Consider the following 17,644-nt stretch of genomic DNA (forward strand, 5'->3'; position numbering starts at 1 on the left):
GTCATGATCTCAGGGTCGTGAGACTGAGCCCATAGCGGGTTGCATGCTCAGCAGGGAGCCTGCTTGAGATTCTCTCTCTCCCTCTCCCCCTTCCCCCATGCTCTCTCCCTCTTGCTCTCTCTCTCTTTTTCTCTCTAAAATAAATAAATCTTTAAAAAATAGATCAGTAACATAATTAGTTTATGAAATTGAAGTAGCATATTCATTTCTCTATATTGTAGTGTATCTCAGTAATTTCTCTGAGATCACATAGGGGTTCTTTGATCACATCAACAAATTTTTCAGTGCAGTGCATGTTCAGTTAATTCATTTCTTTAGGTGATGAGAGTTGTTTGGGATAGTTTGGTATACTTTTCACTTTGACCATACACTGTATAGTGTATATCTTCTTAAATTGTCTTGTAAATATATACCCCATTTATAACACTTGTGAGCAAGAGGACTTACCAGCTCCAGTTCTGACTGTTGCTGGAGAAAAAAAAAAAACAAAAAAAACTTCAAAGCTCATATTTTCCTTAAGATAGAATGTGAAAATCTAGCTTCTTATTTTCTTAACCAGTGAGAATATTTTGAGAAGCTTTAAACTATAATTTACCCATAACAAAAAGAACTGGTAAATTCTGCTGTCATGTCATTAGTACTTTATCTCAAATTTTGTGATTTGTGCACATGATCATTTATTATTTGTATAAGTGAAAAAAGGTGAGTTTTATTTTTGCCCTATCATAAAACCATTTGTTAATGTAAAATTTCTTATTTATTAAAAAGTTTGTATTAATTAAAAATGGATTTTAGTTTCAGAAAGTTGTGAAATTTTTTTATAGTTTTTTTAAAGATTTTATTTATTTATTTGAGAGAGCGAGAACAAGAGAGAAAGAGTACATGAGAGGGGGTAGGGTCAGAGGGAGAAGCAGACTCCCTGCTGAGCAGGGAGCCCAGTGCAGGACTCGATCCCAGGACTCCAGGATCATGACCTGAGCCAAAGACAGTCGCTTAACCACCTGAGCCACCCAGGTGCCCCTGAAAGTTAGGAAATTCTTAAAAAATAATTTAGTAATTGGATAACTCTGTTTTTCCTCCTTTATTCTCATAAATCCCTTCTTTTCTTTTGAGAATGTGAAATACATGATGAATGTTTTAGTGTTCATTTTATCACTTGGACTAGAAATCTAGAGAAATCATTTTTCTTTTTTTTTTTTTTTAAGATTTTATTTATTTGACAGAGAGAGACACAGCAAGAGAGGGAACACAAGCAGGGGGAGTGGGAGAGGGAGAAGCAGGCTTCCCGCGGAGCAGGGAGCCCGATACGGGGCTCAATCCCAGGACCCTGGGACCATGACCTGAGCAGAAAGCAGACGCTTAACGACTGAGCCACCCAGGCGCCCCGAGAAATCATTTTCTTACATAATGTTCTGTTTATACTCAAGGAATGATAGGGCCTATTTGTTTAAACTGAAGTCTCTGTATCCTCAGTATACTTTTGGATTTTATAGGTGAGACCAGTGGCTTCTTTCTTATCCACTGTAGTAATAACATTAACCAGGTGTCCTGAATGGTTAGTAAACATGTTAATTAAAATTACCAGATTTAATCCCAAAGAAATCCTATGTAGCTATGTACCACTATACCCTTAGAGAGGTTACTGATATTCACTGAGTTAGCTGACTTCTCCAAGGATATATACCTTGTAAATGGTAGAACCAGACTTTGAGTATAATTGTGACATTAAGATTCATTCTCTTGGGGTGCCTGGCTGACCCAATCAATCAGCAGAACACGTGACCCTTGATCTTGGGCTTATAAGTTCGAGCCCTACATTGGGTGTAGAGATTACTTAAAAATAAAATCGTAAAAAATAAAAAAAATAAAATTCATGTTCTTAATACAGTTTAATTATACTGCGCTTTCTTTGACCATGGAACTCTAGTGGTAGCCAACTGTCTTTCAGATGTATGCCATTTATCATAAAATGGGCTGGGCCAGAAAGTGTAAGGGGATCCTAGGAAACCTAGCTCCTTCCTTGGAGATAAAATTGAGAAGTACATATACTGGCATTTGTGAATCAGTTGTCCTACTGAATGTATATAAAACATAAAATCTGAAGATGGAGCCCTAGAAGTCACTAGTATTGAAGGGGTAAACAGAAGAAAAGAATCCAATAAAGGAGATTAAAGAGGGACAGTTGAGGGAGTGTGGAAGCACACAAGGTCATGGAAGAAAATTTTAATAATGAGAAAGATTATTATAATAATAGCTTCCAATATATATTAATCATTTACTCTGTGTCAGGTATTACTTTGCATGAAGGAGTTCATGCAACTATTTATATCAGTTTTCAGATAAATAAAATGAAGCACAGAAAATATAATTTTTCTCAAAGATACCCAATGGTAACTGGCAGAGCTAGAATGATCCATCCAGGCAGCTCAGTGTGCAGTCTGTGCTTGTCACCAGCATGCTCTACTACCATTTTGAATTGTCAAATACCCAGAAAAGTTAGGTGAGTTAATGACTAAAAGTCATCCACTGGATCTGATAATTAGAAAATGGTTGGGGATTTTTTGCAGGAAAATTTCAGAGGAGAAGGAGGGGTGATAACCTGATTGTTCTTGGTTAGAGAAAATAAATTGTGAGAAAATAGAAATACTGAGAGAAAGATAAGTTTCTGGTTAAAAGGGACTGTGAGAGAAAGGGTAGTAGCTGGAGAGGACGCAGAGTCTTGGGCAGAGCCTCTCTCTCTTCCAAGGAGATTGACTTCAACATAGTTTTGTCTGAAGGTTCAAGATACAGGAGAGAAAAAGGAAAGATGATTGCTTCTAGTCCCCAAGGGAAATGAAGGAAAGAAAGAAGAATATTTGTTATTTATTCAGCTTCATATATTAAAAGCCTACTGTGGGCCAAGGCCTAATGCTAAGTACATAGAGGTGAGAAAATAGACCCTGACTCAGCTTTCAAGGGTGAAGTGAATTAATGAGATCTTGGCCTTGAAGAGAAGAGATGCTTCCTCTAAACAACTCTGTGAAGGAAGCAGGACAAGTATTAATTCTCTGTTTTATAAAAGAAATAGCCTTGGATTTACTGGTTCTTGTCCTTGCTCCTTTTACTTCAGATATGACTTATGATGTTCCAGGTCAAAGAAGCGATGCTCTCAGTATTAGAATTTGGTTTTAAAATCAATAAAAATGCTAGTTTATATTCAAAGAAACAAACAAACAAGGGAGAAGGCATATTCCTCAGTCCCAGTCCAGACCTGCTGAATCAGAATTTCTGCAGGTGGGAACTTAACATTTTTAACAAGCACTCAGGTGGTTCTTCTGCACTCTGAGGATGAGAACCCCTGCCCTAAGTCACTGGTCATGAAAATCAGCAGTAGTCATCAGCCTGATGGTCAACTATTTATATCCCCTCCCCGGTATACTTTCAAAATTACTGTCGCTATAGAAACTTGGTGATAAAAATGGAGATTAATTTAATTGAATCAAGGTATATAAATTTTACTTCTTTTTACATTACTATTTTCTGGCTTATTTAACGTTCTGTAGATCTCAACTGAGCTGTAAGTAATGAATTTTATTTCTTTACAGTGAGCTCCCAAGATTTGCCTGTTCAGCAGTGAGCAGTATAAATGGTTCAACATGAGCTGTTCCTTATGTAAACATACAAAAGGCCTGACCCAGACTAAATCAATTTAAAAAGGAAAACATTAAAGCTGTGTTTCCTGTTATATACTTAAAGTCTTCTTTGGTTCCTTATGATTATATTATTGACCAACTATTGCAGACTTTAGTTTATCCTCCTACACCACCTGCTGAATGGTTCAAATGGTATGGGAGATGAGTTTCGGAAGGGCAAAGCAATTACAATTATAACTCCTACATTTTAGCCAATAAAGCAGCTTTGTGTGTTAAGGGCAAGGAGGTTATGGGCATCTTGACTCACCCCCTTTCCTGATTTGAATTGCTAAAAGGTCTTAAAGACTGTAATAAGGAGAAAGAGCAAAGTTCATAGAGCTTTTAGAGGTATGTGGATTTAAGACAAGAAAATCTTATTCTATTTATGATATCAAATATTTCTAGGAAAAAATTAGGAAGTGAAACAATATAAGCTTTCTTAAGATATTTTCATGTATTTTCTTCCAGCTTTATTGAGATAAATTGAGAAATAAAAATTGTGTATGTTTAAGGTATACAAAGTGATCATTTGATATGTATTTTGAAATTATTACCACAATCAAGCTAATTCACACATCCATCATTTTAGTTATCTTTCTTATGAGATTTCTTAAGATCTATTTTCTTAGTATATACCGTTAACTATCATCACTATGCTGTACAGTAGATCCCCAAAACTACTTATTCATCTTATAAGTTTGATATATATTGATTTTTTCCAGTTTTATTGAGAAATAATTGACATACATCACCGTAAGATGTACAGAATGATGGTTTGATTTACATATATTGTGAAATGATTGAGACCATAGATTCGGCTAATACTCATCTTTTCATATAGATACAATAAAAAGAAAAGATGAATAAAGGAAAAGGGGCACTTGGGTGGCTCAGTCGTTAAGCGTCTGCCTTCGGCTCAGGTCATGATCCCAGGGTCCTGGGATCGAGCCCCGCATCGGGCTCCCTGGTCCACGGGAAGCCTGCTTCTCCCTCTCCCACTCCCGCTGCTTCTGTTTCCTCTCTTGCTGTCTCTCTCTCTCTCTCTCTCTCTCTCTCTCTCTCAAATAAATAAATAAATAAATAAAATCTTAAAAAAAATAAAGAAAAAAATTCCCCTTGTGATGAGAACTCTTAAGATTTACTCTCTTACAATAGTCCTACAGTAGTGTTAGCTGTAGTTATCATGTACATTACATCCCTAGCACTGATACATGTTAGAACTGGAAGTTTGTACCTTTTGACCATGTTTCTCCAATTCCCCCTTCCCTGCCCCTGGCCCCTGATAACCATAAGTCTGATTTCTTTCTCTGATCTCTCTGTTTTGTTTTCGATTGCACATATAGATGAGATCATAACAGTATTTGTTTTTCTCTGACTTAGCATAATGTCTTTAAGGTCCATCCATGCTGTTGCAAATGATTTCTGTGCGTGTGCGTGTGTGTGTCTCTTTATGGCTGAATAATATTCCATTGTATGTATGTGTATATCACATCTTTATCCATTCATCCGTTGATGGACACTTAGGTTCATTTTATTTTGTAAGGTAGACGTTATTAATATTAGGCATCCTGATCCTCACTAAAGCCACAAAGTTCTTTTCCTCTGATGAGTTCTCTAGTAAAGTACCATTTTATTAGAATTCTTTGCTCTGATAATTTTGCAGTTGTTTTTTATGCTGTGAAAATGTAGTGCACTAAATCAAAGCTCTCTTGATTAAAATGTATTTTTGCTTTCGGTTTTGAAGTCAAATTGTTTTTACTCCTAACAGACTATTTTTAACTTAAAAGTCACTTACTTAGGGAATATCACATTTTAAAAGTTGTAAAATGATTTCCAGTATTTGAAAAATTGAAAATAAATTATCTTCATATTGTGACTGTATGTATTTATACCTTTAAAGAAGATCTAGTTAAATACATCTTTCACAAGACATCTTGCTCTCAGAGTGCTTAATAAAAATTAATATATGGTATTTGAATGAAAACATTTTGAATGTTTTTTTTAATTTAGTATTGAAAAATAAAGTACTTTGAATGTTTTATAATGGCCAGAATAGGTTTCAAGTATGCATGAAACAAAATGGGCATCTTATGCTTTAAAAAATAAAGATGAGGGAGTATTTCAAGTTGAGAAAAACATCAAGTACTTTGTGGAAAATGAGGTAAATCAATGCACCACTGAATGTATTCTGATGTTAAGGAATTGAAAATAAGTCATATGGATCATGTAATTAGAAAGAAAAATTAGATTTTATTATCTAAGTCTGAAAAAAATTACCCTGTATTCATTTCTATCAGAGAAAACTCAAACCAAACTTGTGAAGTTTGTGAATAAGAGCTAATTCTTACATTTCATCTTTATATTAACCTAAACTAATAAGCCAAATGGCCTACCTATATTATTTGTAACAGTAAGTTAAATTTTATACTTGGGAAAATGTACAGGAATACATTGTTTCCTGGGTTTGATATCTCAGGAGGCTGAAAAATTGTTGAAGAAAATGTGTTTTTTAAAGATGCAACTATATTTTTAATTGGTCTAAATTGTCCAGGACAAACTGTTTCCTGTCTTAGAAAGTCGGGGATTTATTACAAACTAACCCAGAATGCTATTAAAATGTTTTTAGATTGATGAAACAGATCAAATTAGAAAACATGGGTAGAATTCACTCAGTTTGATTAATTCAATGGAGGGTCAATGGTGCTGTTTGCTTAGGCTTTTGCTTTTTCAGAATCCGAATGTGTGCTTTATCCAGGGAGTCTTCCTCTCACTTTCTAATCATTTCATTGCTATTTAATATTTTATACAGAGGCTGGAGAGAGAATCAAAGTAGGATAATTTTTTTTCTAACAGTTACTGAGGTTTTTATGATGTGGCAAGTTCTATGCTAGGCTCCTTATCTCAGCTGGTTCTTATAATTAAGACAGAAACTCAGGTCTTTCTCTAGGTCTTAACTACTGTGCTGCTACATAATTTCTGTAACCTCTATGGCAGAGGAGAGAATGCCAATTTGCTAGGCAAGCCTGACCTGTGGGCTGTACCTCTCCACCCCCAAAGGCTGGGCCTGGTGCGGTTCTCAGACACGTTGTGATGGAAGGGCCTATGACTTGAAGCTTCACTAGCCTGTGGCTTTACTTCCTTCCATACTTCTCGCCACACCAACCTTTCAGAATATTTTCCAAGTTTCTGGGTATGCTGCTTTCTCACACCTCTGGACCTTTGAACCTATTGTTTCCTCTGCCTGAAATATATATTTTTTTTAATTTTTGTATTATATGAAATGAGATTGGGCTTTTCTGAACTCCTTTAAATGTTGCTTCCTTTTTTCTGGGCCCCCTAGGTCTGGGTCAGGGGTCCCATTTGTGTGCTTCCAATTGTATTCTATACCTAACCTGTTATAGCATTAAGTGTTTTTGCAATTGCCTGTAAAGCCCCAACTAGACTAGAAACTGTATTAGGCCAGGGACCACAGAGGGACCCAGTATTCCTAAGGTCTGTCATAGGGTCTAGCATGCAGTGCTCATTAAATATTCTTTGAATGAATGAATGCAAGTTTGCTTATTGGCCATTGAGATAGGAAGATAGAGTTTTGACAGTCTTGAGTAAGGTATGGAATAAGGAAGCACTTGGTTGCTTTTCACTAGTTATTACATTACCAGTAGTTTTAACTGTCAGGATATAGTTTTAAAGTAGTCATTTTTACATAGAAAAAGAATTACAAAAGGAGAAGTAGCATTGTATCTGGTGGGAGAAATTGAGAGGGCAACCTTTATATTAATCCCATGATGAAAAGGATAAGAACTATGTTTAGGGACAGTGATAAGTTAGAGGAGAGATTTGTTTTCCTCAGTAAGTGGCGAGATCTCTGTTCCTAGAAATCTTTCTAATATCCTCTTATCTGTTTAACCTCCACGGCATTATAGTTGTCGGTTTTTTTAATTGCAAATTTAGTCTCTTAGGTCTTCTGTCTTTAGAGGTTTATTCTGTTTTAGGCTTTGTTGATCCTTCCCTGTCTTTTTTATTTCATTGATTTCTGTTCTTATTTCCTTCCCTCTATTTCTTTTAGTTTATTCTCCCTTTTTGTTTAGCTCAGTATTTCTGAGCCTTACTAACATCCCCCACCCACCAGAGTTGTACATAGTTAGAATTGATGGAACCACACCGATGCATCATAATCACCCAGAGTCCGCGGTTTACATGAGGATTCACTCTTGGTGTTATACATTCTGTAGATTTGGACAGATAAATAACATATGATACGTATCCATAATTAACATACAGAGTATTTTCACTGCCCTAAACTGAGCACTTTTTCATCTGCCTGTTGGCCATTTGTATGTCTTTGGAAGGATGTTTATTTCAGATCCTTTGCCCCTCTTTAAATTGGTTATTTATGGTTTTGCTATTTAGCTGTGTGAGTTCCTTGTATATTTGGGATATAACTCCTTACCAGACACATGGTTTGCAAAATTATCTCCTGTCCCACAGGTTGTCTTTTCATCTTGTTGATAATTTTCTTTGCTGAGCAGAAGCTTTTTGGTTTGATATACTCCCACTTATTTATTTTTGCTTTTGTTGCCTTTTGATTGGGGGTCAAATCCAGGAAATCATTGCCAAGACTGATGCCAAAGAGCTTACACCCTATGTTTTCTTCTAGGAGTTTTGTCAGTTCAAGTCTTGCGTAACTTCCCGCATAACTATAGCACAGTATCGAAACCAGGAAATTGACATCAGTACAATCCACAGCTGTATTCAGATTCAGCAGTTCTCCCTGTACCCCTTTGTGTTTATGTGTGTATAGTTCTGTGCAGTTTTATCACATATGCAGATTCTTGTAACCACCATTGCAATTAAGATCCAGAACTGTTCTATCACGAGAGGTTCTCTAGGAGGACTGTTTTTAATTCACACTTTCATCACTTATGTAGCCCTCTGTGACCCCAGCTTTATATATAGAGTCTACAATGAAGTTGATTTGTCATCTTGGTTGGGCCTTGAGCTTTATCTCGTGCAGTCATCAGAGCAGAAAATCCGTGTCTGCAGGATTCACCAGAAACCCTAAGAGCATAAGCTGGCTTTGGCAGGTGCTTATTTATTAGTTTTCCTGGTTTCACTTTGGGGAGGTTGGCAGGGGTGTACTTTGACACTTCCATTCTCTGGTGCCAGCTCTAAGATGTGTTTAAAAAGATACTTTAAATTTTTGTCAAGCATTCTAGTTGTTTCAGTCAGAAGATTCATTCAGGGTTTCTGATATGCCGTATTTTGGAAACAGGTGACCCTGGAAATACTAAACTTTTATCTTTATACTTTTCGTTATGGTTTTTCATAATTAGAAAAGTGGACTTTGTTTTATTCTTAGTGCCTATCCGTCTATGATTAGTTGGTGATATGTTATTCTTTCAGAACCATTTAAGATTCTATTTATTCAGAAATGGTCACAGAATTTATAATGGACCTCTTTATGAATAGTTTAACTTCTAGTCATATATTTTATTTATCTCTGTGCTTTAGTTATTTCGATAACTAGAGAAGTTAAATAATTTCTTCATGCTCATGATCATTGGGAAGTCTGAGGGTAAAGTTCACGTGAATCTTTCATTTACCCTATTTTCTACAACTCAAATTTAAATGGTTTTGCAGTTAGCTTTTAAGTTGGACTTATATACCCAAATACTATAAATTTCCCTGAACTTTCAAATCAGGTTAAAATGACAGATATTTAGTTTCAAACAAAAGGAGAGAATATAAAATCTCTAACCCTGATTCTTAAAAAGTTTGGAATTTTATTTTATTTTTTAAAAGATTTTATTAATTTAACAGAGAGGGGGAACACAAGCAGGGGGAGCAGCAGAGGGAGAGGCAGAAGCAGGCTCCCCGCTGAGCAGGGAGCCCGATATGGGACCCCGGGATCATGACCTGAGCTGAGGCAGACGCTTAACCAGTTGAGCCACTCAGGCACCCCAAAAGTTTGGAATTTTAAAATTAGCATGCTTAGAAGTATCTGGCTGTTGCTCATGATACAAACCATTTGCATACGGGAGAAGAACCTGTGGGAAGTCATGTTCTCCAGGGGTAGACAGGAGAAATAGAGCTCAATTTAACACCAAGAAAAAAAAATATGGGATATTTCAAGCCTACATGAAAAACTCTGATGAAATTCAGTGTTTTGTGGTTGTAATCTTGTGACTATAGAGCATCCATGTGCCAAGGGAAATAGACTAATGTTAATGCTGGGCTGTTACTTTGTCTTTTATTATGGCACTGACTGTATTTCATAACATACTTTTTCTTTAAGCATTCTTAAAGTATTTTAGTTCACCTTAAAAATATGATTTTTTTTAAGATTTTTCTTTTTTTTTTAATTAGAGAGAGAATGAGAGATAGAGAGCACGAGAGGGAAGAGGGTCAGAGGGAGAAGCAGACTCCCCGCCGAGCAGGGAGCCCGATGCGGCACTCAATCCCAGGACTCCAGGACCATGACCTGAGCCAAAGGCAGTCGCTCGACCAACTGAGCCACCCAGGCGCCCAAGGAATTTATTTAAAATGTAGAAAACATTGGCTAGTTTAAAATAAGGAAATGTAACTTTTATATGGGGATTAATAATCTAAGGAATAGGCTAGAGCACTAACTGCCCAAGATATTTGCTGTATGTCTGAATTTCTGTGCATCTGAATCAAAAGTTTGATGTTTAAAAACTGTTTTCTTACTGCTGTGGACATATAGGTTCTCCACTCGAGATTTGTTAAAATTTGTGTCTGTTCAAATCAGTGAATTGAAACAGCATTTACTGATAGCTTGATAGGAAAGTTAGTTCCTGACTTCAAGAAATGTATGGTATATTGGTATATCAAGTCATTGTGATGTTATTGTGCTTTTAGTATAGCGAAACCCCAGGAGCACAGATTTGGGAGAGATGAGTTTGGGGAAAGGTTGGTCAGAAAAGTCTTCATAGAAAGTTAAGTCTGAGGTGGGCCTTTAAGCAGAATTATACCAATATTCAAATGAAAGGAGAGCATTCTACCAAAATGGGAATATTCTAAATGTTACTCCCTCCCATCACCCTCATGAGTTCTTTTTTTTTTTTTTTTTTTTGCCTTCATTAGGACAGATTGAAAAGGTTCATGTCCCATTTTATGGGCTGTATTTCTAACGTAATTATTTGGTTCAAGTAAAATTTTAGGCTATTTTTCTTTGCATGCCCATTCCTAGATTGCAATTCTTCTAAGTTAGAAAAGAGAAGGGGGGCAAAAAAACAGGTTGAGCTTTTACTTTAGGAATGACAATTCATCCATTTTCTTTCTCTGGCTCCTGCTGTGGTTTCTAGACCAAAGCCTGTTTGTTTCCCTGTTCCCTATTATAATTCCCTCTGATACTGCCCTACCTGAGCTGCCTGCTTATTCAGTTCCAGTTCTTTCCCTACTCCTTTTCTACGCTTGAATTCATTAGCCTCAACCCTTACCTTGCCTGGCCCAGTAGATGCTGTCTCCATTCCCCAGCAGCTGGCCCAGACGCCTGCCATCTTGAGTTGCAGCAGTTACCCACCTTCCATCAGTATTTGACCAGCCTCTGGGTATGGTCTGACCCACGCTACTTACTTAGTCACGGCATAGTCTTAATCGGACTCTTACCCTCTTTCTGTAGATTTCAGATCAGGACCCATGTTTCCTTCTCCCCACCCCACCCCCACCAATTAATTTCATTAGTGTTCAGTTGTTGTAATTAATTGTATTTTTTAGGTGCAGTTGTAGATTTTTTTTAACATTTGTACTAGTAAAGTTATTTTTAGTCTCTATATTATTTAAATTTTTGTGTTCATTGAAACTTTCATAGGGGCCTAATATTATTTTCCTTTTGATGACTCACTTTAAAGCATTTGTGAACCAACAAAACTAAAATGTTCCCAAACTCATGCAAACATAGGTTTATCTGGCCTCTGAACCCTAAACCCAGTTCTTTTCTTCCTACCATATTGCTCTGCTATTTTCATTCTAAAACCCTCATGAAAAATTTAACAATTTACTTCCTTTAATTTAGCTTTATGCTACTGATGATTTTATTTACTTGCTTAGCACTAGGTCCAGTAAGATCAAAGTTTCAACTCTGTTTGGGCCAGTAATCCTCACTGTGTATCTCCGTCAGTCATCAGTGTAGTCTTCTCAACAGTTCAGTCTACGTGACAACTGGGTTATATAAAGAACCAAGGGCAAAAGGTAGGGAAGTGCAATAGATTGACAAAGCTCTGTTCTCTTTCCGCACAAGACTGAAAGGCCTGAAGAAGGTGGTTGATTAGCATTGGAAAGAAGACTGGGTTTTGAGTCAGAAAGGCTGGGTCTAAGTTGTGGTTTTGTCACAAACTCCCTCAGTACCTTTGCCTAAGTCTTTTAACTTCTCTGAATTATTTTCTCTGTAGTAAAAATGGAGATAAAAATAGCCTTCACAGCATCTCAAAGACTGAAATCATGTATGTGAAAATACTTAGAAAAACAGTACAGTGCTGGGAACAATGTAAAAAATCAATGTAGGGTAGTTTACTGTACATGGTAAGTTTGGGGTACATTTTCAAGTCATCCTTTATGGTTATTTCCTAATACCTGCCTTAGAGATTTGACTTAACCCAGTGAATCCATCAGTAATCCAAAGGGGGAAAAATGGTAATGATACTATGTTAGTAAACAAAATAAACAGAATATTGTATCTGTTCACGTTTTTTCATTGCCTTTACAGGAGAGCTTTGAACTTGGGAATTCTTCGAGACCCTGGATCAGAAATTGAAGATAGACAGTACCAAATAGACCTGCAGTCTATCAATATTGGTACTGCACAGTGGGATCAACTAAAACCAGAGAAGGAAAGTGGCACAGGAGGGGTGCTAACAGAGAGTGAAAGAAATTCTCAAAACCCAGCCCTTGAGTGGAATATGGCCAGCAGGTAGGAAATTGTTGAGAAGCGTTCTACACTTTCTAATATTTCATTGCAGTTGGGGATACAGCCTTCAGCATGCCCAACCTAAGTGTCGGGGTACCTCTTCTGCACTTCGTGACCAACATAAAATATATTTTATAATTGTAACTAATGATTTACCTTGGAAACTTGCTGGCCCTACCAACTGTTACACTGTAATGATTACAAATTTAAGATTGTGTCAGCATTATTTTAAAGCTTGCTGTCTGATGAAAGGTTCCACTTCAGACTAAGGATACATTCACATTTTCCCTTGAAATCCATTGTATTCAAGGTCAGATTATTTTTTTTTAAGTCTCTGTTTATGATGATAAGAGGAGAAGAGTAACAAAAGCTCTGGGTTGCCTTTATTTTTTTGTCCACTTTAACTTAGAGCACCTATGTTCACAGAACACTTTTAAAGGAGTTAATCCTGAATATGATCAATAAGATTTGTAGAGAGCCACTGCCATCTCACCCAGGCTGCTCGTGGTTTCTCCTCAGAGTTAGGTGGAATTGTTTGCTAGAACGAAGCTACTAGGCATTAAAAATACTTTTGTATATTGTAAACCTAGAGGTTTTTATGATTTTAAAAAGTGTTTATTTTTCATTTTTCTTCCTTTTTTTAAAAAATTTTTGCTTGTCAGATTTACTAACATCTGTTGCTTATAACACACCATGGTGGTTTATTTGATTGAATTTCTTTAAAACATTATGTGTATGTAGACTTTCGTTATGCCTTTTGCAATGCTCATTGCTTTGGGGTTCTGCCATTTTACCACCAAAACTATATTTATCTATGTCTTGGCATTAATAATAGCAACAACTTTAATAATAGATTATATAATATTTATCACGTTACCTAACTTATTTAAATTAATTTTTGCAGTAATGCTATGAGCTAATTCTACATGAGGAAACTGAGGCCTAACCAAGATAAATAATGTGCCTAAAACCAAATGCCGAATAGTAGTCTGTACTCTATATAAGCTTCTTCTTCAGGTACCCACATTCTTTTCTAATTTCCTGGTGGCTCTGTTCATAACGAGCTTCTTTCAGCTTCCTGAAAATGAGGTTTGTCACTTGCTATTAGGCCTTGATATGTGATCTCTGCCTGGAACTCTCTTAAACCATCCCCCCCCCCCTTCACTTGCCTAACTCCCATCATTCATCAAGCTTCAGGAAGCCTCACGTTTTCCAGGAAGTCTTCCCCTGAGCCTCCATGAGAGCAGGTTAATACCCTTTGTTTGTGCTCTTAACATTATCTATATACTTTGTCTTGGTTCAGAGAACCCATCTTCACCATCCAGTCCATTGATTTATCCCTAGCACAAAGCACTTTTATACCGTGAAATGTATTGTACAGGGGTGCTGGGGTGGCTCAGTCAATTAAGCGTCCAACTCTTGTTTTCAGCTCAGATTCTGACCTTGAGGTGGTGGGATCAAGCCCTGCGTCTGGCTCCGTGCTCAGCGGGGAGTCTCCTGGAGGTTCTACCCCTCCACTTGCGCTCTCTCTCTCTCTCAAATTTAAAAAAAAAAAAAAAATGTATTGTTACAGCCTTTCATTGATAAGTGATTGAATGTGCTCCTGAATAGGAGTGTAAATTTGGGTGAAAAATTTCCCACTGCTGACCAAGGTACATTTCAGGAGAGGGATGCAGGCAATACTTCCAGCGGCTGGTCCTACATGGAGGATATGGTGCACACCTTACATGCACTACACCAGTCCTGATCTGTAAACATCACATGGTAGGAGTCAGGGTCAGGTTCCATCTTTCCTCCACTTCATTCAGTTTTCAGGTTCAGGAAGTTCCAGCTTAAATAATTTATAGGTCATCTTTTTTTTTTTTTTAAGATTTTATTTATGTGAGAGAGAGAGAGCGTGCACATGCACAGAAGGAGAGGGAGAGGCAGAAGCAGATTCCTCACTGAGCAGAGAGACCACTGTGGGGCTCCATCCCAGGACCCTGGGATCATGACCTGAGCCGAAGGCAGACGCTAACTGACTGAGCCACCCAGGCGCCCTTATAGGTCATCTTAAAAAACACAAATTCTATCAACAAAGAAAATGGGCCTTATTTTCCTAGGAAACTTTATGAGCATCTAGCCTTAACTCAGCTGTATCTCTCGTATTTATTCCTTTAATTCATTCAAATAAACAGTTTGGGGGCACCTGGGTGGCTCAGTCATTGAGCGTCTGCCTTCGGCTCGGGTCATGGTCCCGGGGTCCTGGGAATCGGGCCCCACGTCGGGCTCTCTGCTCAGCAGGAAGCCTGCTTCTCCCTCTCCCACTCCCCCTGCTTGTGTTCCCTCTCTCCTGTCTCTCCCTCTCTGTCAAATAAATAAATAAAATCTTAAAAAAATAAAAATGAAAATAAAAAAATCTTTAAACCGTTTGTGTTTCTGTGTGTTTTAATAACTGAGATGAAATTCACATTACACAAAATTAACCATTTAAAGAAAAAAAAAAACAATTCATTGGTATTTTGTAGATTCACAATATTGTATAACCACCACCCCTATCTATAACCACCACCTCTGTCTCATTCTGAAACATTTTCTACACCCTAAAGTAAAATTCCTTACCCAGCGAGCACTTTCTTCTACATCCTTCTCCCTCCCCGTGGCCCTGGCAAATGCCAATCTGCTTTCTGTTTCTGTGGATTTATCTATTCTAGATCATATAAAAGGAATCATACAATATGTGACCTTTAGTGTCTGGCTCATTCACTTAACACAATGTTTTGGAGGTTTTTCCACATTGTAGCGTGTGTCAATACCTCATGCTTAGTTACTGTTGGATAATATTCCACTGTATGTAAATACCACAGTTTATGCATTCATCTTTTGATGGATATTTGGCCTGTTTCTACTTTTTAGCTACTATGAATAATATTGCTGTGGACATTTGTGTACAAGTACCTGTTTCAGTACCTGTTTTCAGGTATTAGGGATATATATCTAAGAGTAGAATTTCATGGTCATATGGTAATTCTATATTTAACTTTTGGGGAGCTGCCAAACTATTTTCCACAGCGGCTGAACCGTTTTACATTCCCACCAGCAATGCTCAAGGGTTCCAATCTCACCACATTCTCACCAACACTTATTTTCCTTTTTTTTTTTAAACTGTAACCATCCTATTGGGTATGGTTTTGATTTGCATTTCCATAATGATTAATGATGTTGAGCCCTTCATGTGCTTTTTGGCCATTTTTATATCTTAAGTGTTTACTCAAGCCTTTTGCCCATTTTTTTTTAAAGGAATATTTTTTCTAAAGATTTTATTTATTTATTTGAGAGAGAGAGTAAGATAGAGAGAGAGCATGAGAGGGGAGAGGGTCAGAGGGAGAAGCAGACTCCCTGCCGAGCAGGGAGCCCGATGCGGGACTCGATCCTGGAACTCCAGGATCATGACCTGAGCCGAAGGCAGTCGCCTAACCAACTGAGCCACCCAGGCGCCCTGCCCATTTTTAAATTGAATTTTTTGTTGTTGATGATTTGTAGGAGTTCTTTATTCTAAACGCTATACCCTTATCTGATACATAATTTATAAATGATCTTTTCATTTCTTGATAATAATCTTTGCATAAGTTTTTATAATCTGAGAATCCATTGCTAGATCCAATGTCGTGAAGATTTATGCCTGTGTTTTTAATTTTTTTTTCATTTCCTGTAGTTGACACACAATGTAATACTAGCTTCAGATGTGCAACATAGTGATTCCGCTTTTCTGTATGTTATGCAGTGCTCACCACAAATGTAGCTACTATCTGTCACCATACAATACTAGTACAATACCATTGTCTACATTACCTGTGCCGTGCCTTTTATTCCCATGACTTATAACTGAATGAAATGTATCTGTACCTCCCACTCCCCTTCACCCATTTTGTCTATCCACATCACCCCCTTTCCCCTGGCAACCATCAGTTTGTTCTCTGTATTTATAGGCCTGATTCTGCTTTTTGTGTGTTTGTTTGTTTTGTTTTGTAGATTCCACAAGTGTGTGAAGTCATATGATATCTGTCTTTCTTAGTCTGATTTATTTCACTTAGCATAATACCCTCTAGGTTCATCCATGTTGTCACAAATGGCAAGGTTTCATCCTTTTTATGGCTGCATAATATTCCTCTGTGTGTGTGTGTGTGTGTGTGTGTGTGTGTGTGTGTGTGTGTGTGTGTGTGTGTGTGTGATAGGCACATAGCACATCTTGTTCACTTACCTATCAGTAAACATTTAGGTTGTATCCATATCTTGCCTATTGTAAATAATGCTGTGGTAAATATAGAGGTTCATATATCTTTTCAAATTAGTGTTTCATTTTCTTTTCATTTTCAGTTCCATTAGTGGAATTATTGGATCATATGGTATTCCTATTTCTAATTTTTTGAGGCACCTCCATACTGTTTTCTACAGTGGCTGTACCAATTTACATTCCCACCAACAGTGTACAAGGGTTCCTTTTTCTCAACATCCTTACCAATACTTGTATTCCTTGTGCTTTTTATTTTAACCATTCTGACAGGTGTGAGGTGATATCTCATTGTAGTTTTGATTTGCATTTCCCTGATGTTGAGCATCTTTTCATGAGTCTGTTGGCTATCTGTATGTATTCTTTGGAAAAGTGTCTTCAGGTCCTCTGCCCATTTTTTAATTGGATTTTTGGGGTTTTGGTTTTTGGGTTTTGGGGTTTTTTTTGGTGTTGACTTGTGTAATAAGTTCTTTATATATTTTGGATATTAATTCCTTATTAGATATATCATTTGAACATATCTTCTCCCATTCAATAGGTTGCCTTTTTGTTTTGTTGATGGTTTCCTTCACTGTGCAAAATCTTTTTATGTTTATGTAGTCCTAATAGTTTTTTGTTGTTTTTAAAATTTTTATTTAATTATTTATTTGAGAGAGAGAGAGACTGTGCGTGCACATGGGCAAGTTGAGGGGAGAGGCAGAGAGAGAGAGAGAATCTCAAGCAGACTCCATGCTGAGCATAGAGCCCAGTCTAGGGCTCCATCTCACAACCCTGAGA

The 17,644-nt window shown here is 37.2% G+C and overlaps 1 protein-coding gene across 3 annotated transcripts in view; it reads left to right on the forward strand.

The window, feature by feature from the left end:
• VPS13B (vacuolar protein sorting 13 homolog B) overlaps positions 1-17,644 on the forward strand; it is a 752,513-nt gene that overhangs the window by 464,191 nt on the left and 270,678 nt on the right. For all 3 annotated transcript variants that reach the window (XM_027594446.2, XM_027594522.2, XM_027594354.2), the window contains exon 31: positions 12,397-12,600. In XM_027594446.2, coding sequence (XP_027450247.2) covers positions 12,397-12,600 — 204 coding nt within the window. The remainder of the gene's footprint in view (positions 1-12,396; positions 12,601-17,644) is intronic.

The sequence above is a fragment of the Zalophus californianus genome, chromosome 4 (assembly GCF_009762305.2).
Source record: "Zalophus californianus isolate mZalCal1 chromosome 4, mZalCal1.pri.v2, whole genome shotgun sequence".
Taxonomy (NCBI): domain Eukaryota; kingdom Metazoa; phylum Chordata; class Mammalia; order Carnivora; family Otariidae; genus Zalophus; species Zalophus californianus.